The following is a 25354-nucleotide window of genomic DNA, read 5'->3' on the forward strand; positions in this document are numbered from 1 at the left end:
CACAGAGACAGGCTGAAAGGACATGTTTTTTGAAAGAGGCGGGTGCTTTAAAGGCGACTGTATGCATTGCCTGCTGCTCTGGAAGTCAAACTTGTCACCATCACAGTGTCTGTGTTTCATTTTAGCTAGAATCTACCTTACTTTTGGGACTGCGAGGCGTTCAGTGATGTAAGTAAGTGACATTGCTCCACTTGGATACAGATGTGTCTGGCCAGTTTGGGGGAGATGCTCTGCTTGATGTGCAAATGTGGGATCAGTTAGACTTTAACTAAGATACTCCTTCATGGCCATACAGCCCCTTCGAAGAGACTTCAGATTCTCCTCTGCTGCTGACTTGTCAGACAGCATGTGCCACAGGGTTTGTTTTCCAGTTCTTTCTGCCTTTTGGCTGGTAGTGACAGATGCCTTTCTCAGACGTTCTCTCAGTTGTTGGGCTTGTTCCAGTGGTTAAAGAAGCCCAGGCACGTGGCTTCCTCTGGAATACAGTTTTTATGTTCAAAACAGTGAGGATTCATAAATAGCTTTCAGTTCATGTGTTAAAGCCCATCACATACAATTAATAATATGGTTATTGAGTCTGAGATCAGCAAAAGGGTGAAATCTTGTCTCCTATTAGAAAACAGTTGTCTGTGATAATGGTATGCTGACCATCAAATATATTGCTCTACATTTATCTTCTTGAATGCATTAGCAGGTGGTGCTAGCTATTACTGCTCATACATTATGAATGGGTATTGAGAGACTGTATCTTAAGAGCTGTTTTCCAGGACTGGATCAGCCTGCCTTTCCATCTCACATATTAGTGAGGGGAAGATGGTCTTTTTCCTTCAGAGCTGGTGTGTTCTCAGGACCTCCGTCAGATGCATTTCTCATCTTGCAGCCAGATGATCTCACACGTCTTTTTCTTCTCAGTTCTTTCCTCCAGAATACCCTTGACAAGCAGTCTAAGAAATGTCTTACCCTGGATCCAGTTTGGCCAGTATAGTTCTGATTTTGGAGCGAATTCACACCTCTCCTGCTAGAGGAGAGCCCTACAACCCTGCTCTTGGATTTCATAAAATGGCTCAGTCCAGTTTCGCTGTTAATGTTTCATATTCTGAAGGTCTGGGACAGTGTGCCGTGTCCAGCTATCAATGTTCTGATAGCAGAGGAGGTTCTGCTAGGCATGTCTCATCCTGTCTTGATCAGATTTGTTTAAAGGTTAGTGTCTTTCTTCCAGTCACGGGCCCTGTTCCCTGATAGGAACTAAATCTTGTTCCCACATCCTTGATGGGACAGATCTCTCACCTATTTGTGTTTGTAACTGGCCTGTGTTGAGAAGATTTAGCAGATAGAATTGCACTAATACTAATATAATTGTGAAAGACCAAGAAGAAAAAAATAAGTAATCTGTTTTTGTCTATACTTGATTTAAGCTGACTGTAAAGCACCCTGGAAAAAGACAGAGGCAAATTACATCACTGAATTTATTTGCAAGTGTAAGAGTTTGCAAGATCAGACCCTGCAGCGATACTCACTCACCCCAATACTGCACCCAAGTCTTGTCTTTTTTTTTTTTTTAGCCCATACTTTATGTATATAAATTTAGTGGCCTGAATGTTTCCTCATAGGTATTAAACATTTTTTAAGAAGTTTATGGGCTTTGTTTTATGTTAATCAGTACAAACTTTCCCGCGTGCTTGTTTGTGATGTGTGTGTCTGAGATGATACAGAAATTCTGTACCCATTCTGAACACCAGAAAAGGCTCAGGAAGTCTCAACAGCTTTTTGTATCTGCTGTCTTGCATCTGCTGTCCCTGGTCTGTCCTAGACTTGGACTTAAACTTACATGCCAATGTTTGGTTTGGAGTGTCTGCTAAATTAGAAATGGCAACCTTCTCTGGAGCACATGCTGTGAACATGAACATTTGTTTTGGGGGAGGAAAGCTGCACGATTAACAGTAGGTTTTAGAATAAAAGGTTCCCTTTTTGTTTTGTTTGTAAACAATCAGGAATTTGGATTTGGTGGTGAATAATTTTAAGTGAAGAAATATGACTGCTAAAAAGCAGTGTAATAATATGTCTGTAGAGCACTTTGAAGATGAAAAGCTCTATATACTGTAAACATTATTACTAGTAGAGCTTAATCTGTGTGGAATAATTAATCTAGTATAAGCAAAATGTAGATTTTTAAATGTACAATATAGTATTTCAGAAAGTCTAATGCACCTATATATTTACTTTCACATTGTAACATAAGAAATTCATCCTCTTTTTTAATATCTGTGTTTTGCAATGATTTACTTTGTTGTTACTTTCCAAACGCAGAGGCAGCCCTAATCCAGAACAACCTGTCAAGAGATGTGAAACGTCTAGGCTGGGAGGAAAAATTAGGTGTTTTTTTAAAAGATGGTGTAAAAATACTGCGTGATGAGAAATAGGTGCCTGTCCAATACGGAAATGTTTGGGGGGCAGTTGGCCTTCTTAGGCTTGTGCTGTGGCTTTGGAGAAGACTCGACTGAATTTAGTTACAGAGCCATGCAGGTGCCAGATTGCGCTGGGAAGGGAACACCTGCCAGGCTGCTCCAGATAACTCAGCAGCTCAGAGGCATTTTCCCAGGCTCCCAGATGAACGGTCTGTAATAGCCGTGGGAGAGGGCTTCCCACTGCTCCACGCTGTACCACAGCCTCTGCTTGGCAGCCGTTTGGAAGCACAAGTCGGCTTGGCTGTGACTTCTTTGGAAAACAAGTGTTGCTGGATAGTCTTACAGTAAAGAGTCAGTGTCTGATAGTTCCTCTCGGTGTCGTGGGACTATGAAATATAACAAGCAGGGCAAATTAACATCCCCTTAAAAGGCAGCACTCACCGGAGTGTATTTCGGCTGAAACTGAACTGTGGTTTTTCTAGAACCACTTTTATTCGGTCACATTTTGGGTTTCAGGGTATGGGGGGTTTTTGTTTGGTTTTTTTTCATGTTTGTTTCTAGAACCTGGATCTGGTGGTTTAGGTGCACAGTTTTGAAGTATGAGAAACAAACCTCCAAATCACTAACAACACTTTTATTTCTGCTTCTGTGTTGGTAATATACAAATGGAGCTTTGTCTGTGTTGCCTGATGAAGAGGAAATTGAAGATTGGGCCAAGTGGGTTTGCTGAGATCAGTGAAATTTCTCTGTATATTACTGGCTGCAAAACAGTGTTTGTAGCTGGAGGTTAAAACTTCTATAGTGTGCTTAAAAGGAGTGAGTGCTGGGTCATTTGGTACATATCATTTGGTCCATCCTTCCAGATACCATGAACAGCTTTTGGTCCTTGCTGAGTATACACTGGCCACCTTCCCTGGAGCATAAGCCACAGCTTGCCCAAAGCCAACATTAGTATATACTAGTGTTGATGGTGGACAAGTCTGGAATTGATAATAGACTTAGACTCATGCTGAGTAACTGTGTAGAAGGTTTAAAAAGCTGCAAGTTGCATGAGGTTGTTGGATAAGAAGGTTTTCTTATGGGGCTTATTTTTTTAGTTTCTTATTTCATGAAGCAGAGTGGTTAACTGGATAATGTATTTCTCTTGAAGGAACCAGAAAGAGGATATCACAGTTGTTACAGTTCTGCAGTAACTCTGGCAACTTTAAATCTAGGGAAGTTTTGCAAACTCCAGCTGACTATGGATTAGATCAGATGTCACATTTGATGAGCATAGCTGTGTGATACTTATGTATCTTGAATGTAATGCATCTTAAAATTTTCTCACAGCAGTAACAGCGAATCATCTATTCAGACTTCTTCAGCGAAGTCAAGTAGTAAATAGTCATGGAAACTAAAATTATTTTCTATTGTTAGTCCCTGTGGGCTGAGCTTATTAGCTGAGGTGCAACTCCCTGTGAAGGCTTTATAAGACTTTCAGGCTTAAGGTGATGCTGCAAAAATAGTGTAGCAGTGTCTTGATCTCTTACTTAATTATTTATTTTGTCAGATTTGAGGTAGGTGTTCACTTCCAGAGAACAGTAGCTAGCTGAATCGAGGGCCTTTAAGAGGCATGTGAAACTTTGTTTAGGCTGTTATTCAATCAAATATGATCAAATGCTTAACCTCTCGGAGAATACCAAGATAGCAAGACAAATAAGCAGATGTACATGTCACTGATTCATAAAAGAATTTCAGGAATGAAGTATCGTGCTTTTCTCTGCGAAAAGCAAAAGTTTTTGCTTTTTCATTTTAAGATCTCAAGAAAAATCAATTTGGAATATTCCAGACACATGGAGGTGGAAAGACTCTTTTAATAATATTTACTCTCTGTTTGAAGATTTGTTTACAAAGTTGTACTTTTATGAATGTTACTTTTTCAGTGTTAGGGAGCTCACAGTGGAAGATGCTATTATCACACTAATAACTAATTTATATACAGGGAAAATTCCTTGATTTGGCTGACCCTACTAACAAGGGATGCCAAACTGGAAATAGCTAAAAGTAATTTTCTTTAATTGTGCTCGTAAATATACAGTTAATAAAGCTGGTGGATTACATCCAAATTTTTCTCTAACACTCATCATTTTTAAGAGATGGTTCAACTTGTCGCATCTTGACTTGATCTCTAAAGGGAAGTCAGATTTTAGGTATCTTCCTGAGGGGAAGGAAAAAAGATGGCTGATAAATTTCAAAGGGATTGATTGTGATCGATAACTACAGTTCTTAGTGAGAGGTGATGCTGAACAGCACTTGATGGTGAGCTCCAGGAGATCTTGTACAAGTAAGAGAGTTGTAGACTGTGTGCAGAAGAGAACATGCATTTTGGGACTTATACTAGAAATAAGGCATGCCTTGGCATTTGCTCAGTAGAGACTGAGACTGGACCAGACAAGCTTTCCTGACTTCTTTTTAAATGGTTAGATTAGAAGAACAGCAGTAGCACTTGATTTTCTAACTTTTCTGTGGTAATTGCACCTAGAGTACCTGGCTGTCTTGGAAGCAGCAGTAATATAAGTCTTGCAAAACCCATCAGAGTTAGGGGGAGTATCCTCTTTTGCACGTCCATTTTAGTGAAGTGTACAGAGAGACTATGGAGGAGGAGTCACAGATACTGACTTCTTTCAATTTCAGTGGGAGTTAGGTTGCTAAATACCTTTATGAATCAAGTCCTAACTGATTTACTCAGGGTCATTTGGGACTTTAAGTAGAACAAAAGTAAAAGCTGATTTCCTTAGCCATGGTGTAATAGTCTCTTTGCCGTAATATAATCCCTTCTGTTCTTCTTTTGTGCTTCTGGTGCACAAGGACTTCTGTTGTTCTCAGGAATAGAAACTGAAGAAGCCTCTGTGTATGTTAAAGGTATCTTCTGGGGCAGCGAGGCTAGCTCTGTCTACTGCTAGATATTGAGGAGTTTAAATGTATGTGTTTCTCACATAATTCAATGAAATTGCAGATAATTAAGACCTTTCATATTTGTTTATGTTGTTTTATAGCCAGCATTTTTTCTGTCAGCTTTGAGTATGTCACCTTTCTCTAGAAGGCAGTTAAGTAACTGGTCATCTGTAGTGTTCTTGTAGAAATATTGTACAAAAATGTTGTAGTGAATAGGACTCTAGCCTATTGGACTAGTGACCATGACACTGGGCTATTAAGCGGATGATATCCCTGATCAATTAATTGATTTAAATTTATTTCTGTGGTTGGATACCAGAACTTGGTGGCTAGTAATTTGTTTAGATTTTTCCCCTGTTTCAGATACTAATTTCTTGAGACTTCAGTATGATCAGTTTCTTTTTAAAAATATTCCTTTAAAGTTACGTTTTCTTTTGTATTCTTGAGCTGCTGCTGCTGTTTTCTCTCAATCCTATCTTTGCAGGTGTGCAACACTTCAAGACAACAATGCCCAAGATACCCTTACACTTATTATTCCCTTTGTTTTATGTTGCAGCCAACAGTTTTCACATTACTGCCTACTTTATGAAGAGATGGGTTAATCTCCGTTGTGCTGTAGGGAAACATTATCGTGGTAAGAAATCAGTTTCTTATAGTGTTACTTAGAATTTTGCATTTCTGGGAGGAAAAAAGGGAACATAAACTAATACTTTGTCAGATTTTGGTCTACTTAATCAAAATTTCTTTCAGAGCTTGATTTTGTTTTTTTTCCAGAGGATGTTTGCTAAAAAAAGAGAAGTGTTTCTTAACATATGATGGATTTTTTTTAAACTTAATTTTAAATTTGTGTATGCCTTGCCCCAGGGTAATCAGCTAAGCCACACCAAATTCTGTAAGTATGATGAGACTCAGCATTTTACTGAGTCTCTGCAGGGTGAATCAACCAGAGGCTGCAGTATGAATCACTTCATTATTGCTCGAGTGTCTTGTGACATCAACTGTACTGTACAAGTGTATGCAAGAAAAGGCTTTCGTTCACCTCAGTGCTATAAAATCTTTACATAGGTGATGTCATTGGACCAGATCTTTTTTTCATGTTTTCTCAAGCCAAGATGCTCTGTAAGGAAGTGATATCAATCCTGTCCCACCAACAGCAATAAAAAGGAGCTATAACGATCACTGCCCTTTGTGTTGAGCTTTTCGTATTAAAAAAAGCAAAATAAATCAATTAGGTGCCCTTAAAAATATTGAATACTTGAATGAATATTTTTAAAGAATTTCTTATTTTCATAGGAATTCATTATATTCTTAAATGTTTAAATCTCTCTTCAAATGCCAGCTAGTTGTTTTCTAAGTCCATATTTTGAAGAGATTGGAGTATTGCTTTTAAATATTTCCTCAAACTTGTTCTCCCAGCCTCCTGGAAGAGTAGTTAGAAGAGCCGAGTGTCTGCATTGGTATCTCAACATTGATTTCTGTGTATTAAATCTGAACTTTTTTTAGCATCAATGAACACCTAAAGATACTTTCATTTTGTTAGCCAGCAAGTGAGATTGTTATAAAATGTAACAATAAAAATGTCTAACTGGAACGAACTTGCCCTAGTAGTGCTGTCAAAAAGAGAGGCTCTGATGCTGCAGTCAAAACTTTGCTTCCACATGAAGTTCCTAACAAGAAAGGAACTTCATTTTGCTGAGTTTTGCTCCCAATAAAGAGCAAAATAAGCAGATATCCTAAAAAAGTAAATAATTTGGTACCGATGTTTCCTTTCAGTAAGATACAGCTAGTATTTCAGAAACACAAACCAGACATTGAGCCTAACAGAAGAATCTTGCATACTTTAATCAGTGATGCTCACTCAATATCCAGAGTAAACTTACCTAAGAGGCTATTCTTGGAAGCCCACATAACAAATTCAGTCCTTGCAACAGTTGTTCAGCTTTTCTTTTGTAGCCCATTTGGAAGACGTCCATAGACTGCTTGCAGTTTGAAAGCCATTGTGCTAGACCTTTGTGGGTGGCTTTTCAGATCTTGAGGACACAAGCAGAGAAGGAATAGTCTGGATGTAAGGCACAGCATGAATACTTCCTCGGACACAGTTTTGCTAACAGAGTTGTTATTTCTGAAAGGATTATGAAAGGCTCATATTCATTGTCAAGTTACAGTAGCTTAACAAGCTATTGTGCCAGTACAGATGCATCTGAGGTCTCTGTGTGTGCTTTTTCAACCAATGGCAAATGCAGGGTAATCTGTTTCAACATCCCCATCTTTCATTGTAATGACTCTAGAAAAGTCGCTGCTGGTCTGCGCTCAGAGAGGTTTGTCAGATATTAGTGGAGATCTGCTGTTGGTGAAGGAGCAGTACCTTGTAGAGAGGCAGTCAGCCATATGGGTGACCTGATCGTTGTCACTGGCAAATTGTGCACATCGTGCCTATACTCAATTCTTTGTGACGGGATACTCCGCCAAAAAAATCTGAGGTCAACCTCATGTCTTTTCTGCACACCTTGTCCCAGAAAATAGGGTGTTATGGCTTGTTTTTGAAGTATAGCAAACTTTAAAAATTAGTAACTCTCTTTTTATAAAATGAAAACAAAACAAAAACCACCAGCGACAAAAATATCTGAGTTGAAAATATGAAGATAGTAATCTGGAAATAATCTGGTATGTAAAATAACAAAATACCTAGCTATACTCTTTTCATAGCATTGCTAGGTACTGGATAAAGCTTTGTCTGGTCTGTTCTAATCTGAGAACCCTTCAGTTTTTAATCCTTTGTAAATAGAAACTTTGTTGTGTTCATAACAAACCATGTGATCTTGAGTAAAATATGTAATTTAGTAGTAGTTAACCAATTTGTTTAATGACTTCAAAAATCACTGCAGTCAGAGTTTGAAACAGCCTTATGCTGAGTTTTTATGCCAAGTCCTGATTGAATATGTTGTGCTGTAGTACAAACATAATTAACAGCTTTTGTGATGAAGAGACTCATCACCAGAATAGCACAAAAGAAATCATCGTTAAGTGGTTTGTCTGTTGGCTCTGTCTGGTATATTTGTCCAGGGGTGCAGGTGGACTAATTTGCAGCCATGACTGTCCTCTTGGGAACTAAACTTACTCCGACTTAATTGATTTATTTTGAATGATTTAAAAAAGCAAAACAAAAGGAGGGATGGGATATTGAAGAGAGTAGGTAAGAAACTAATGGAGTGCATGAAGTGTGTTAGTGTGCAATTTAAACAATAAATTATTTTGTTTACTAAAATAACATGTATATGTGTTGTCATTATGTGTGGTTTTCAGTATGGTTATAATTTTTGTAATCTTCTTTTCAATTTTTTTTTGTATAGAGCTACGTGTGTTTCCAGACAGATTTATAGTTTGTGTCAGTAAACTTGAATCTAATCCAAGTGCTTGGGCATGTGAAAATGGTGTATTGGTATGTACAAAACCATTCTGTAAATTTTCTAGTGTTATTTTATAGTGGTAAGATGAATGTTTATAGTTATTCACATATATGCAACTGTCATCTTGGAACCAGAAAGTCACACCAACAGTTGGGCCAAAGTATTCAAAAGGGACATCCTGGAGTGAGTCTGAAGCAGACAAAAATGGGAATTTTTGGAAGCGCAGTGTTTTCTGAGCCATTTAAGGCTCAGAGAAAAAGATCATGTATTTAGAAAGCTAGGTATAATTTTAGCACCTTGATTCAAGGATCTTTTTTTCCTTTATATTTTGTCCTTGTAACATTTTATTTTCCAAAACTATAATGGGGCATTTTTTAATGTCCATGGGTTGCTTGTATGTTTTCTTAGCGTTTGTTCTGCAGAACAACTCAAATGGATCAGTGCTAGCCCTGCTGGGAAAAAGAAAATCCCCAAACATTTATGGAGAAAAAGGCACTGGTGTGTAGTTAAATACCATAAACAATTCTGCTTAAATATTTCATCCTGAAGGCTTTATCAGGGTCAAAGGCTTATGAATTTTATGCTGCAGTTAACTGCTGGTTGTCTCAGGAGTGCTCCCATGGACCCAGGTGGCCTGCTCTATGGCTGGCAGGCTCTTCGGTGCTCACAGCAAGAGTCAGAATTACACGCTGAGGTCTATGTATATATTAGTAATTTATCTTAGATGTGTTAAAGTATATTTGACCCTTGAAAAAAAAGTTTTTCTTCTACTCATTCAACTTAGTATTTTTTTAATATCAAGCAGGGAGTTTTTATTTATTATACTAAATGCAGATTTTATTATCTTGATTCCTAGATTGGTAAGAATCCTTAAATGTCAAAGGAGCAAGCAAATGTTTTTCTCTCTGTCAGAAAAAAATGTAACTGCTTTAGCAGTACTTCGCTATTTTGGAAATGATACATTCTCAGTATTGTCTTGAAAACTATTCAGACGGTTTAAGAAGAAAATCCTGTCATTGCATTTTGACTGAGAAAAATATATATTTTTTTTCTTGTTTAAGTATCTCTCATGAGATATCCAATTCCTCTCTTTGGTATTTTTAATCTTTCCATAAAATAAAAGCTGAGAAGTTTTCTTCAGTTTCTTTCACATGATTCTGCCTAGTAAGGAGAAGGCAAATGAAAAATACAATATTATGGACTTCAGCTTGACTATTTCAAAATTTACTCTTGATCTATGGAAACTCCTTGTTATTTAAAAAGGGAGTTTAAACATTTTTGTCTTAAAAAAATCTTTTAGTGGGATCATAACCTAATCATTAAAAAAGTCTTGAGAGTTTGCTTTACTTACAGATGCAATAACATGTGCATAGAACTGGCTGGAACAGTCAGTGTAGTATGTTGGTAGGAGAGAATAAGATAAAGTTATCCCTAAGCCATCTTTCCTGATTTGGAGAACTAACAAGATGTGAACAGTCCCCCGGCAAACGTTCTGGAGTATTTTTTTAATGTTTTGGAGTATTTTTTTAATTCGTGCCACTCTAACTTAGAGTCCACTCCAGACTGTTTTGTTAATCCAGAATTTCTACAGCAAGTTAGTACCGAGTTTGTCATATACTCCAGTTCGGTACTTTGCCAAACTGGGGGAGTGTTTGATTGCCACTGAGAGGTAATTTCAAGTTTTTGGCACGCCAGAAGTAAAGGCTAAGGATCTGCACTTTGTGTGTGTACTTTTCTCTATGCAATTTAGCAGCAAGTATGCTTGAACTCTAAACTAGATGACAAAAGACCACCCAGAAGACCTTTCCGTTGATATACTCCAGTGTATTCTGTCATGGGCTAAAAATGAGGCATATGTTTTGTTTTCCTCTGTATGTTGTTTGGGTTTCAATAATTTCATAATGTTGCATGCAAGTTCTTTTAAACCTTTAATCAGCTCACACCCTTGGTTTCGAGGACCTATCTGTGTTTTATAAAAGTAGTTGACTATATGTTAATGGAGACTTTGTCACTTTTCAGTGTTGCTGAATGTCACTGTGATTGACTTAATCAAGACTTAACAATCTTTTTTTTTAAAAAAAAACCCTGCTTTTATGCTGGTTTATGGTTTGGGTCAAGCTTTCGTTCCTGAGCTCTGTCAAGACAAGTCAGGCTCAATGCCCTGCTTTCCCATTACTTGGAACCAGTTTTATGTCAGCCCGATACAGGCACATTTCTTTCACTCATTACAACTCTCTCTTCCTTCATCTATCTCCAGCACTTTATTCTTTGCATTTTCACTGCCTTTTAGGCTATTCTCTGTATCTCTGAAATAGACTGTGATTAAACCAAGAGTTTCAAAGGATGTAGCCAGATATAAAATGAAATTCTTATGTCTTACATCTTAGGAAAGATCATAATTAGATTGCTCATGAGATATTCACAAGCACAAACCTTAGCATCAATTGCTGAGAGAAGCAATTTGAAGCCTTCTGTGATGCATCTTGTAAGACCAAGGAAAAGGTGGCTTAGGCAGTCTCTGTCAAATTAGCTTTAAGCATAAACTAATAAAAAGAGTTGAGAGCACTTCTAAGGAGTAGAGCTGAAATAAAATAGAAGAAAATCTATTGATATGTAATTTTCTATTTTCTAAAATCCGTTTAGAAACGGGTGTTCCTGAGGTCGTATCTAAAAATCAGGCTGCAGGCAGTAATAATCATTTTGGAAGAAGGGAAATCTCCATTAAAGAAACAATACAGCAAGTTATTGAAAATACATAAGCAAATTGGAAGTCTCAAGGAAAAGATGGAAGAATAGCCTGGCTGATTAATGCTAAGTTTAAACATAAAACCATTGTTTCCTGTTTTGCCAAACCATGTTTGTAATCTTGAATAATTTTATCTGGAAAAAGACGACAGTTTTGGGAACATAGCAGAAGAGGAAACCCAGGGAAATATGTGAGAGCTCTGGAGAGATTAGTCATCTTTGTCAATGACGACATTTTCTTGATGATTATTATGTAGAGAGCTAAAATGGAAAATTGGAAATGGGTTATCTGAAGAAACAGTGGAAATGGAAATGGGTAGAAGGCTTGTTGGAGGCTTGTGAGCATTTAAAAATGTGCTAACAATGGAGTATTCATTGATAACCATATTGGCTTTATACTAGAATCTATGAGAGGAAGCAATTGCAGGGAAAGCATGGAGGAGGTTAAGCTAATGATGATATTGAAGTGGAAATTTGAAGTTACCATTCATGTGAAATCAGAAAATAAAATGGGGAGCAGGAGATCCTGTCTTGATTAAAAAGATCTCAGGGTTTCCACTGACTGAGACTTGTTAAGTTACAGAGAATATTATAGAAAAATAAAGATTCTTTTCCAAACAGAGTATTACACTTAAAAAAACAACCAAACAAAAAAACCTGCAGAGGTACAGAAGGAGAAGAAAAGTGCTAAAGATATGCCCAGTGCTTTTTAAATCCCCAATAGAGAAATAAAAGCAAACTATTTCATCATCTTCATACATGTCTGATTTTATAAATCGTGTCATTGTAACATAGTTCAGGTACGTTAGAGAATTCTCTTTCTTAAAACTCACAGAAGCATAAATGACATGATTTGCTTGGATTTTGATTATGCTGGGAAGAGGCTTCTGGTGCTTTCACGAAAACATGTACACTTATCTGTAATTAACAGGAGACTTTTAACATTAGGGTATGTGCTCCTGGAATAGTGTGTCTGTTGGAAGGTAGAATGGAAACTTTTTTCATATAGCAGCAATTTGTAAAGATTTGTAGAAGACTTGATGTGGAATTTAGTTACTTTAAATACTTTAAAGACTATTTTATTGTTAAGTGATAATCAGATTGGGTAGGGGAAGAAGGAAACACTGTGAAATACAATTGCACAGTTCACGCTGTGTAAGTGCTGATCTTGGCATGGAACTGTGTTTGTGTATATATACATATAAAATATCACAGTTAAACTGCTGTAATGGTGGGCTTCTACTGAAAAGGTCAGTCTGCATCCCCTCTAGTTCCAGCTACATATTCCTTTCCTTTCTGGTTACAATGGACCAAGTGATTCTTCAGTCGAGAATGAATTAGTTCTTTGACTTGATCCAGCAGAAAACGATTTATTTGTGAAGTTTCTCTGTTCGTTATTGGAGGATTAGTTTTCCGTCATGTCAGTTCACTGAACCAACTTATCCTGTACTCACACAGTTGCCAACTGTGACACAAAAAAATGTTGCAGGAGCACACAGCCATGATGTGGATGAAGAGAACAGGACCACCCCCTTAGGTAGCAGCTGATAGTTACCCCAATTTGGAAGGAACATCCAAAACACACATTAATGTTACATTTGTTGTAATACTTGTCTTGTTGATGGTTTTTGATTTTATTATCCTTTTTTAAATTTCATAAAATCTAGTTTTCATGTGTTTTCAGATAATATGCTTAATTCTTTTCAGTCACTATAGGAAACATAGCTAAAGGAAGATAACAATATTAAGCTGTAGTTTGGTAACTGTATGAACTGTGTTCACTACTTTTTTCAAAAAGGTAGAGAGGGGAAACTGCAGACTATGAACCCTATCCATATACCACAGAGTGGAACAGGTAAAGAATCGCTTTTCTCTTTGGCAAGTTTTCCCTTTTGACACTTAAAGCTTTGTCACTTTTTTCTACTCATCCTTCCTATTGTGCTCAAGCTGATGCAAGACTGATGATACTGAAACACGCAGTCTGTCCTGCCTTCTCCTAGCCATGCATTCTTGTCCTCAGTGTCTGTCAGTACTGGCATGTGTGGGGAGCTGGGTTAATTCATTGATCCCTCAGAAAACAAGGGAGTTTTTTTGTTTTGTTGTTTTTGTTGTTTGCATGGTTAGCTTTCAGCTGGATCCCTTAGGTCAGACTCTCACTGCGTGGCTGCATGAATGCTAGTGTTGATATAGAGACTTGGCAGGGCCATGTGTTGGGTAAGAGTGAGATTTCTCTTTCAATGTCAGGATAGCTTTAAATTAGCTTGAATCATAGGGCTGTTCTCTCTGAGAAACTACATCACAAAGTAACGATACTAATGTCTTTGACTTGGTCATAAAGAAGAATGCTTCAGCAGTTTTACAATATTCCCTTTTGTCCCAGCTGTCTGCCTCTTCTCCTTGGAGATTACCACTCCTATAGCAGAGTTTGCCAAAAGGGCTGTGTGCCTGCATCTCATCTTGCTGCATATCACAATCTTGTTGGATTCATGCAAACCAAACTTCCCTGGTTTTTAAGCTAGCACGTTGAATTGCAGGTGGGAGCAGCTGGGGTGGGTGTGTGTGCTCCCTTCTGCCAACCCTGCAGTGGGAGTAGGAACCTCCTGCAACAGGGGAGGGAGGACACCTGAGAGTGGTAATGCTGTGAATTGCCTCAGTGAGATTTGTCTGAACTTGTCTTAGTTTCTTCTTATAGCTTACAAACTGACTGATTTATTTTCTGCATGGCAGAAGTCTTAATAGCTGTCTGCTGTTTGTTATATTAATGATCCAGAGAAGCGGACAAGTGATGAAATGAAATCTGACACAATTATTTCAATTAGTCAGGACTGGAGAAGGCTGTGGAGAATTTAAGAAAAACCTCACAGAGATGGGTAGAGGAGCATTAGGACTGTAAATGAAAATCCTCTGTTGATAAATGCACAGTATTTTTACTGAAAAGAGCAATTCCAGTGTTCATGCATACTGCTGAGTGAATTAACTGTGCGATCTCTGGAAAAAGGCCAAGATATTGCTACAAGGAACTGATTTGAAAATCTTTGTTCCGTAGCATTATTTATATGAAAAGCAGACAGAATATTAGAGTGTATATGAAATGAAATAAAAAGTAATACTTGAATTGTCTTAAAGCCCATAAGTAAGTTGAATATATCTTCAATAAAGGATTATGTACCTCTCATTGTGCAAAATCCAGATGAAGGATAGCAGAGACATAAAAGGTCCTGTAACTGCACTATAAATGATTAAGCACATAAAAGGATTTCCGTATGAAGCAATCTTCAAAAAGTAGGGACAAATTGAGTAATCTTTTACTGATTTTGGTAGTGGCTTCTTATATGAGTGCTCCGGTTGATTTAAATGTAGCTACTTAGCAGCATTCACAGGATCTCATTTGTCAAAGCCTTGTGGTTATTTGAGGGAGGTGAAAGGATGATGACAGATGATAATATCTTATTTTCCTCTTCCCTCTCACTCTTGCTGTCACAGCTTATGCTGGCAGTTAATGCGGATTTGAGCTAAGAGTTTGGACTTTGTGCTGAACGATGGTCTTTCCTCTCTGCAGACTGTGAGAGGATGAGCACCTCCAGCAAAGGTGCAGGGTCGTGCTGGCAGTGATAATGTTTGAAACTACGGTGAGCTAAAGGTTTTATTTAGCTGCTGTGCATCTGGGAGATTTTGATGACTCTAGGACTTAAAAAGATTTAAATTACTTGAGTTTTTTGTAATAATTCTCTATATTTCTCTTGGGCAAAGAATGTTTGACGGATTTCTTTTTTTAATTGTTTTAAAGAGCAATCCGTTCCTCAGCCTTCAGCAGAAATCTGTTATGACTAATAGGAATTTCATAACTTGACTGAACAGTAAGCTGAAATATACGATGGTAAAGTTCATGGAAGGAGTTTTGAACAATTTGTAATGATTTAAAATTATTTGGAGGGACAGGTCCCTAGTGTGAGCTTAGAAATCTTGGGGGCTTTGGGAGTGGTGGTGGTGTTTGTTTTAGAAACCAAGCTGAAACATGGACTAAATTGTTGAATAGTAATTATCTCCTGGGCTGTGCAGTTCTGCCTATTTTACATGTTTTGCATCTGTATGACCAGCAAGATCAAGAGTATTAGTTATTCTTTCCAACATCTCCTACAGTTGTTAAACACTACTGGAATTGTATAAAGAGAACAGTTGTCTTTTAAAATTGATGTATTCTTTTCTGGATTTTTTTTACTGTAAGAATTGAAGTTTTAAGTATATGAATCATGTTGTATACATCTGTACTCTAAGTAGTATTCTGTTATGTCATACAACCCATGCTACATCTGGAAGGATAAATAGAAGGTTTACTTCAGTATTACTGATGGGTGTTTAGACATCTGTACTGGTTGACTCTGATATCCATTTAGATTTGGTAGGCAGATAGAGGATCCTTACGTCAGACTGTTAAAAGCTGTAGTGCAGGATTACAGGAGTGCCTTGCTTTTGCAGATACTCATGTGATAATTGAGTAGTAGATTCTTTCCCTCATGGTTTGTAAGTTGGGGAAAGGGGTTGAGTGCCACATAAAATTGTTATCTTCTTATTTTATAAAAAAGTCTTTGAAGTATAAAGTATATATTGCATGCATGTCCTCTTTCATAACTACTGGGGGCAGGAACCTTAAAATTGATGGGAAGGGCTAGCTAAAGATGCGTGCTTCTAAGACATTGGTTTTCTTAAAAAAATTAAAAAATCAGCATTATTATGCTTTACATTTTTCTTCAGTGTCATTGAGAGAAGTTATTTTGGTTGAAAAGCTATTGTCTTCTCTTCCGTTTCTTATCAGTGGACACTTTCTCTGAAGATAGAATCTGAGACTTGTAGCATCAGTATATAAAATCAGAATGATTAATAGCTCAATTACTTAACATTAATTTTAACGCTTTTTGCCTTCAGGCAAATACACACAGCATGTGTCACGTGATTCTCAGTATGTAAATAAATCGCTTGTTTCAGGAGCACCTTCTGTGGCTTTAGAAGGTGTTACGTATGTTCTTGCTATCTGTGTTACAGATGTGTATCAATTTTTAAAAAGGCACCCCTGCAACTTCAGGTTTTTTATGAAGTATCACATTTTATTTGTTTTATGCCATTTACAGCTTATTAGGAATTTTTCTGTTTTCTGTTATCTAGCAAGTGTTCAACTGCAAATCTAGAGAACTCTGAATTTCGTACAGTCAGAATAGTCTGGGATTCCTGCCATCTGTAAAAGATGATTAAAATCCAAACAAAATACTTCAAAAGCAAGAAGGCATCTTCCTCATAGAAGCCATATGCTTTAAGCTAATCTGATGATGCTTTGGGGATTTTTGGAGTGTTTGGAATTGCCAGGACTTAGGTATCGAGTGAGAAACCTGGGTTCACACCTTGTATTTTGAGAAAGTGGAATGTGTATCACAGGTGCTTGTAACAGCTTGGGTCAACTATTGGACTAAACAGTACAGACCATAGGGACTCTTGACAAGCAAAAACTTCATAGTTAAGATCCATTATGTCAAATCAAAATGAATTTTGGTAGTAGATGATGAAGACTGTGCTGATCCAGGAGTTAGATTTTGCTTTCTGTGCTAGGCCACGGGTAGGTTATACAGTTCTGCTCCTCACTGGAGTGATGCAGGTTTCTCTGATTGTTTCTCCAATTTCAATCTTGAAAACAATGTACTTTTTAAAACCATCAGCATTCCTTAAAAATACCTATTTCAAATGAAAAATCAGTACTCCCATGTGTAGCATGAAATGATCCTTAATGGTTTTTACTGGAACTTACTGACGTACAGAGGAGGACAGTCCATTTTAAAATGTAGAGCAATATTCCACAAGTCCAATCAAGGAACTGTGTTTCAGTTTGAGAATAGTATCCACTTCTGTACTTGGAAAACTCCTGTGAAGATTTTATGATGTGGTAGGAGTTCATAAGTAGAATTGCTAGGACACATGCATCACTGCATTGGAAATGCTGAAAAATTTGCATCATGAAATTGTGGGAAGCTTTTCCTTCCTGTGGGATGGGAGAGGGCAGAAGACTAGACCCAAAGTCCTGTCTCTTGTCAATTTTCTATCAATTAGATAACAGTATCTCATTCATCCTTCACTGACTAGCCTCCTCACTTGCTTTAGGAGCCCTTTTCTGTTTATCAGATTGGAGAGAGTCCTGTATGACCTTCCTGATTCGCCAGTCATCTACAGTTCTGTCACCTAAAGGTTATCTTAGATGGTTGAGCTCATGATACTGCTTAGAGTGACATTAAGAGAAATCATGCAATTGCAAGCTTACATAAAGCTCCCCTAAATAACCGTTTCTGTCTGATTTCTTTTACTAATTTTAATTTTATTCACTTGTGTGTGCCTGGGGTAATAGTTTATTTCACTGCTTTGTCTACATTATTATATTCAGAGTCCCCTGCCGTATGGCACTCAGATACTAAATTTGATTTATTGCACCCATTGATGTTTTCAATTAAATATTTTTTGATGAGCAAGTTGACCCACATTGATAAATGCAATTCAGAAACAATGTGTGGTTTTTATTGTTTTGGGGTTTTTTTTGTTAACCAGACATGAAATTTAATTATCCCTTAGTGTTACTTTATTGGTACATAAGCATGTGCAACTGTTATCCGGAGCATAATAAGAGGCAACTAGAAAGTATGAAACCAAACGAGAGGTGGGAAGAAGGGCAGCATTGTTCACTTTGGAAATTTTTCTTTCAGCCCAGCATCTCAAACCCTAGACTGAAAAAGAAAAAAAAAAATCAGTATTTGTATGAGTATTATTGTCAGGATGAAGAGGCCAAACCTTTCACTCTTCTTCAGGGTAATGAGTTGTAAGGATTCTCCACAAGCACACATCCATGAGTAGTTCTTTTACAGGTATTTAATGCTGTAGGGCTGAATTCAGCTGTCCTGGAGAGAGCTGCAGATGGCAGTCACCACTTTTACATTTTTGAGGGCTTCTTTTTCATTTTGAGTGAGACAGTAAGTTGAATAAGATAGTAAAAGAATTCATTTCCAATTTGATAAGCCTTAAAGCAAGTATATTGTATTCCTAACATGGAGGTGTTTTTCCCAGACATCTCTGGATAAGTACTAAGGATCTTAAAATCAGGTTTGGAGAGGCCAGTATGATGAGCAGGTAGGGTAGTAAGACTTTGTTAGCTGCATTTCTGCAGGCCCTTCTTTGCTGAGTCTTAGTGACAAAAAGTGAGCTTACCCTAGGATTTTAAGAGCACATATTTCTAATAGAACTTGGCAGTTCAAGGGCTAAAGAAGCATTTTAATCTTTTGTGCCCACCCAGTCTCTATACAAATGTAAATATGTCTGTCTTTAACAATTTGCCAAGAAATGTGGTTTTAATTTGTTAGCAGCAATCCCACTCCCTGCAGCTCTTTCAGAGTCAAGTCACAAGCCTGGCGGTGCTTTGACGTTTTTCTCTGTCATGGTGTCATTGTTTATATGATGTCTGCTTCTGCTGTCCTCCTTTTTATGCCTGGAATATTTTTCTTTAATTATTTCACTGCCTAAAAGGAATTTGGGATTACTAGACAGGATGAGAGCAGATTAGTTTTTTTTCTTTCTTTAACAAGTCCTGAAGTTCCCATAGGAAATAAATAGTATTCCCAAAACAGACAGTGTTTTTTATTTTTTTTAATTAACTAAAATTATTAAGTCTAATAAAGAAAATAAAGGAAGTATCACCAATAATGGCTGAGTGTCTTAGTAGTATATGGAGTGCCCATTGTTGTTATTTATGACTCTCTCTGCCTTCTATTGTGGACTTATTCCAGCCTTAGGGAGTTTACATCACTCCTAATAGCAAAAGGCTCTCTGGTTCCCACAGAGTCTTTCAAAGACTGACTCATATGCCTTATGTTAATTGTTCAGCTCTCAAAATACAGCACTTACAGGGTGTGGTTCCAAGGGGAAAATCTACTGTACTTAGAGGGCATGTTCAGAAGTGTTTCACATATAAATCATTTTGATTTTTAATTTTTTTAATGCCTTAACCCTTTTCTGTCACTGCTTTATGTGATAAGTTATTTGAAAACAAAATAAAAGGTTGACGATGGCATAGTGAGGGAATGCCTTAGCCCTTCAACTCTGGACCATTAACTCCAGTCTGACTCAACTCACAAGAGACATGGCTTCGTCATCTTTGCCTCTCTCCAGGGTCTGCTCTTCACACCCTGGCGTGACGGTACACTCTGGGCAGCGATCATGCACTGCACATAGTCAGATGCAGGTTAGAACTCAGTTTATTGCTTATCTGCAGTGGCGAGTACGTGTGGACAGGAACTGTCCCCAGTTGTCTTCTGGATTTTGTACAAAGTGCTGCTTTCCATGCATTGCTTACCAGATGTACAGGAATCACCTTAGCAGACTGGCGATCCTGTCACCGTCTGCTGTGTTGAGGACTGAAGATTTAATAGAATTAGCCTTACCAGTTACCATAAAGCAGAAATTCAGATGCTTCTGCTTGTGTTCCTGTCCTCTGGCTAAGTAAGAGTGCTCTCCAGCTGCTTTGATGCAGCATGATTGTGCAAGATCCTTCAGTCTGAGTTGTGTGAACGTTACTGGAAATCAGAACAGTTTCTAAAGACTTTACAGTTAAGAGTCTGTGTCTTCTCTTAAAATCAGCAAAGCTCTTGAGGATCTTAATATTCCCTTCTTTAATAGTTTACAAAATGTGAAAATGTATTTAGTCAAATTAGGGGAGTGCATCTCTCTAACAAGAATAGAAGCATCAATTAATCACTCAGATTAAACTAGTTAGGCTTGATTTCTGAGGTTGAAGTCACATGGCATGTATGTGCCGTGTTTTCTGCCTGCTGTAAACACACATGTTACACCATTAGTGGACAGAACTTCATGCATCAATCAATGCACACAAACATGTTTGCATCATTTGCCTCTGAAAGGCAGGCTCAAAACAGCTGTAGTTTTTTAAACTGTCGAAATGGCTTTATTTCTTTGCCTGACTGCCCTCTTTCTGCTTCCAAAACAGGAAGTTGTTTTCACTGGCTTATTCTTCTGGAAAGAGCAGTGAGGTTTACCCCCTCTCCTTTAAAACAGAAATAAAAGTAAAAATGGGCAGGGCTTAATCCCCTGTAAGTGAGGGGTTCCAGGCAGCGGTCAAGTACATGCTTTGGCCTTGCACCTCCACAGTCTTTCTCTACTGTCTTCAGTTCTTTCATACTGCCTGGCTCCAGGGTGCTGGCTTCACAGTGCGGGGCGAGGAACAGCATAAACAAGCACTCCCTACATTTGGTGAGCCCCAATCAGAAGCTGCACCATGCAGGCTGATGAAGAAAAATGCTATCAAAGAAAAGGAGATGCACAAAGCTGCTTCTCTTCTTGACTTTGCCACATTTTTTTCTCTCTTCTTCATAGCCTCGGAGATAATACTTTTTTGAAGTATGTCGTAGTTAATAGTGAAGTCAGCAAATGGCCCTTCTCTCATTGAGATTGTTTCATTGTGAAAGGAAATGCTCACAGCTTGAAGAAAAAGAGCATTTTCCTTCCCTCCCTCTCGCCCCAATCTCGTATTATATAAAACCATGGTGCTGCTGTTAGCTGAGACCAGAAAGAATTCGCCCGTTGTCCTGTAGTAGCCAACCCCTACAAGCTGTGAGCGTTTGAATGTTGGTATTAAAAGTTTTAACCCTTGCCTTCTTAAGTGAGCAAATAACACTATATTTTTTTGTAAGTGTGGAAAATTATGGGAATTCTTCTGAGAATAAGTGTATAGACCGCTGCGCCAGTCAGTCTCTTCAGAAAAAAAAACCTGACAAACATGCTCCTGTCTGCAAGAGAGATTCCTGGCATTTGTCACAGTTTGAGCCACAAAGATGTCAAATATTTGCCAACAGTTTCCTCAGACGGTTTGGAAAGCTACATCCTTTACATTACAGTCTTGTTTGTTTGCGGTATATTTTAGCATATGAAATATGTTCGTTGGGAGTCTGAAAGGGGAGGGAACTGACTAGACTCACAAATATTAAAAGATTAAAAATAATTCTGTTTCTCTTAGACTGCTCAGATCAAAATAATAAAGAACATCTGTAAGTCTTAGTATTAGAAATGGAGTTTTATGTTGAATAACTTGATGTGTCATGTTTTAAACCTGTATTTTCTTTTGGAGCAGAATGAAGAACTTTCCAGTGGGACGTCTGAATATTTTACAGAATCTGCTGAGAACAAGAAGCTTAAGATTAGTCTGAACGAACAAATAAAGCAAGACATCTTGAAAGAAATGTATGTCACTATTCTTTCTAAGGTGTTAAATTTATAATCTGGTAATATTTGGGTAAATAGAATCCATCCTATGTAATAAAATTTCAAATAATATAAACTCCTTTACGAAAGATTATTTTAAATTAGTAAGAGACTACTACTCTAGTGTGGATAAGCACATAAAGTGATCGTTGTTTTGTACAGCATGAAAAAAGCTATTACAGCCCCCATAGATATCTCACATAGCGCTAGGCAGAATCAAAACAGGGTGTTTTTTCCTTGAATGAAGCTCTGAGCCAAAATAAATATCTGATGTTTGAATCTGGTGAAAAACACTTTGCAAATATATTTTGTTCATTTTGAGAGTCTGCAGCTATTAGTCTGGATCTTTGGTCACACTTAAAGAGTGTCCCTGGTGTAGCGGATGGGGAGGGTTAGTTGGTCAGCTGAGCATTTTACTGGTCCTCTGCTGTACCAGGATGCCATTCTCACTTGCGCAAGCTGCCAGTAGCCCCAAATCAACTGTGGAATCAGGGACTTGCTGTGAACCCTGACAACTTTTCTTTTTACCCACATTGTCTCATCTGTGGTGTCTTTAGAAATTAGATTAGATTTGGAGGTATGCCAGCTCGACCTACTTTGGAAGAGCCGTCTTTCTGAAGAGCTAGATATGCCAACCCAGGAACTGCTCGGCATGGGCAGAGCAGCAGAAAGCGGTCTCAGCGTGGGACGATCTACAGTAATAGCTTTAGACTCAAAATCTTACATAGGCAGCTTCAGTACTTGTGCCTGAAGTTCATCTTACAGCCTACGTGAAATCTAGATGTGTAGGTAACACGCTGCTGAGGAGTGTTTACGTACTGACACTCTACCAGGTCCCTTGTGATCCCATTTTCCTGTATAATTCCTTTTAGAATATCATCTGCCTGCATTACCTAAGTCCTTCCCAGATGAATGGGCTTGATACTAGATGAGTAGTGGTTAACTCTAAAGCAATGCTTTGAAATGTCCTGGGAAAAATTCCAGAGGAACATTCTAAAATAGAGATTAGAAACTCTCACACGGAGACGCGCACGCTGCCTCTCCTCGCCTGCCCCCCTCTCTTCTGTAGATATACATTATGCATGTGAATATATGGGAATGGTTTGAAATCATTTAGGCACTTATGAAATACTATTTTATCTGGCCAGTTTGGGAAGGAATTCAATATACTTATGCTGTGTTGACCTTTGACATCTGTAATGAATCCAGTTCTGCCTCTTGGAATAGAATGTGAACTCCTTCATGGCTTAGTCGTTAATAAATAGGGTTCCCCTAGTGCAGCAGAAAATCAGATGGATAACGCTTGATATTATCCACACTAGACAAACATTACTGCTTGTCAAGATGATATACCGGGTCTTTTTCCACATTCAGAAAGAGGGTTGCCCTAGAGGTGTTTCAGAGTGTGTAAGAAGGGCAGATTGAGACAGTGAAGATTCTTTTTTAATTTAAAAATAAAATTCCTTTTATTTGCAGTGTGAAAAGGACAAAAGCAAGGAAAAGGAGCACAAGCAAACCTCAAATCAGCAAGGACTCCAACGAAGTGTATCTTGGCTCAGTGGACTCGCAGACAGGGAACAGAAAGAACGACTGTCAAACTTCTCTCAGTCCTCAATCTGAAGTGAAATGTAGGAGTCCAGGACTGCTAAAGGAGTGCATAAATACAGCTGAGAGCAACTTGGAGCTTCCTGTTTTAGAGCTGGAAAATTATGTTAATCAGAGACAGCCAGATGATGTTAGCAGCCAGCAAAAACCTCACTCTGCAGAGTGGTTGAAGTCAAGTCTTCTAAGCGAGAGCCCTCCTTGTAGCTCTGAGTCAGCACTGATAGGTCCAAAACAAAGTCAAAAAGTGACCAAAACACAGGCTCAACAAAAGAGCTGTGGTTCAGAAAAAAAGTTAGAGCATTTCAAAAAAGTGTCCTCTGAAGGGGCTCCTTTAATTCCTAGCAATACAGAAATGAGTAAGTGCGATGATTGTTTAGGTCTGTTCCTGGATGAGAAGACCCCAATTAATTCCAGGTTGTTTTCTAAACAAGATATGACAAAGGCAGCATCTGATGAGGAGTCACTAACTTTGAGAAAAAAACTCTCCCGGCCTCTTTCTGTGAGGAATAACATAGAGCCAAGCACAACCCCTGAGGAATTGCCTGTGATGCCATCATCTTGTTCAGAGCTGCAGCCTGTGTCTTCAGAGAATCTGATCCAAAAAAGAAAAAAAGAAGTTGAAAATGGTCTCAGAAAGTTAAAACTGCGAAGGGTTAAGAAGTCATAAAGTTTGAGATATTACCTTGATGGCATGGGTGGAGAGCCAAATTAGTGTTCGCAAAGCAGATGCAAAAAGGAGGAAGTAATTCAAAATAATGAAAAATAATAAAAATAGAAAGTCAAAATCAGATAAAACTTTTTAAGAAAATTTAATTAACTAAGTATCTTAGTCAGTTGGAGCTGTAATGAAGGTAATTCTGTTAAGTCTTTAAGAATTAGACATTAATATTGTACAAACCAGTGTAGTATTTATAGAAAGAAAAATCATTCATAAAATAATATTTACTAAGCAAAATTTTAGATCTGTGTATGTTTTAGAACTTTTTAAAAGTCCTATCAGCTGATGACAGCAAAAGTGAAAACCATCTTCATGATCTGTTAGCAGCTGCAGTTATTCAGTGTTCTGCTGGTTTCTGAACATAGTTTATTTTAGTAAAAATTAATCCTTTCTCTTTCTGTGTTAGGAAGTTCATGGTTTATTCACATGATCTTTATAACAGTAAGGCGAATTGAGGTTATTTCAAATAAATCTTTAACCAGGTTGCTGATAATTTAAGGCCCACCTTTTCAGTGAGGTTTCAAAATAACTATAGTTTGTGCTTGTGCAGTTTTGATATGAACATCTATTTTCTAACTGGAGTTGTGGACACAAGAGATCATGCATTCAGTCTTTGGAAAAAAGAAGGCTGGTTTTATATATGGAGTCACCTGGATGTGCAGCCGTTGCTATTGGGAAAAGTTCCTACATAACCGTGCATACACATCTTCATGCATTCGTGTTTCAAAGTCAGGCCTTGTTTCTGTGCAAGGACAACACGCTCTTTTTCACGTGTTAGCGATACCCAAGTTATTTGTTATTTTAAGATAGAGGTAATTTTTAATTGCGCGGTGCTTTTTCATAACGCTTTTGTAATTTATATGCTAATGAGCTAAGGAAATGTAACTTTTTATTGCTTATCTTTTTTAAATGTTTAAAATAAAATTATAAGCTATTTTCTTCCATAACTCTCTTAAAATCAGACATTTTATGTGAAGCAATTTTGAAAAATCTTACTGACATACACTTAACGACTGTGGGTATCCTCATTTAGGTTAAGAAGAAGATTCACATCCATAAGCATTAGAGTTGGTAGTGTAATCCAGGTCCTCATCAGAGTTAGCAGCTTGGCAGTGTCAGTTAACCAGTATCTTTCTGCTAGATATACTTTCTGCTTTTGCTGTAAATGAAAAAGATTCTGCATGCCTGCTGGAAGACATGTTCTCTTTTTTCTTTCAGCCTGTTTGCATGATGTTTCTCAC

At 37.8% G+C, this 25354-nt stretch overlaps 1 protein-coding gene across 6 annotated transcripts in view; it reads left to right on the forward strand.

Annotated features, from left to right (window-relative positions):
• Positions 1–25060, forward strand: part of SLX4IP (SLX4 interacting protein) — a 79701-nt gene extending 54641 nt beyond the window's left edge. For all 6 annotated transcript variants that reach the window (XM_068403568.1, XM_068403560.1, XM_068403582.1 and 3 more), the window contains 4 exons: positions 5896–5973; positions 8690–8778; positions 21660–21769; positions 23267–25060. In XM_068403568.1, the coding sequence (XP_068259669.1) occupies positions 5896–5973; positions 8690–8778; positions 21660–21769; positions 23267–24062 (1073 nt within the window). In that variant the 3' untranslated portion in view covers positions 24063–25060. The remainder of the gene's footprint in view (positions 1–5895; positions 5974–8689; positions 8779–21659; positions 21770–23266) is intronic.
• The last annotated feature ends 294 nt before the right edge of the window (positions 25061–25354 follow it).

The sequence above is a fragment of the Nyctibius grandis genome, chromosome 1, assembly GCF_013368605.1.
Source record: "Nyctibius grandis isolate bNycGra1 chromosome 1, bNycGra1.pri, whole genome shotgun sequence".
Taxonomy (NCBI): domain Eukaryota; kingdom Metazoa; phylum Chordata; class Aves; order Nyctibiiformes; family Nyctibiidae; genus Nyctibius; species Nyctibius grandis.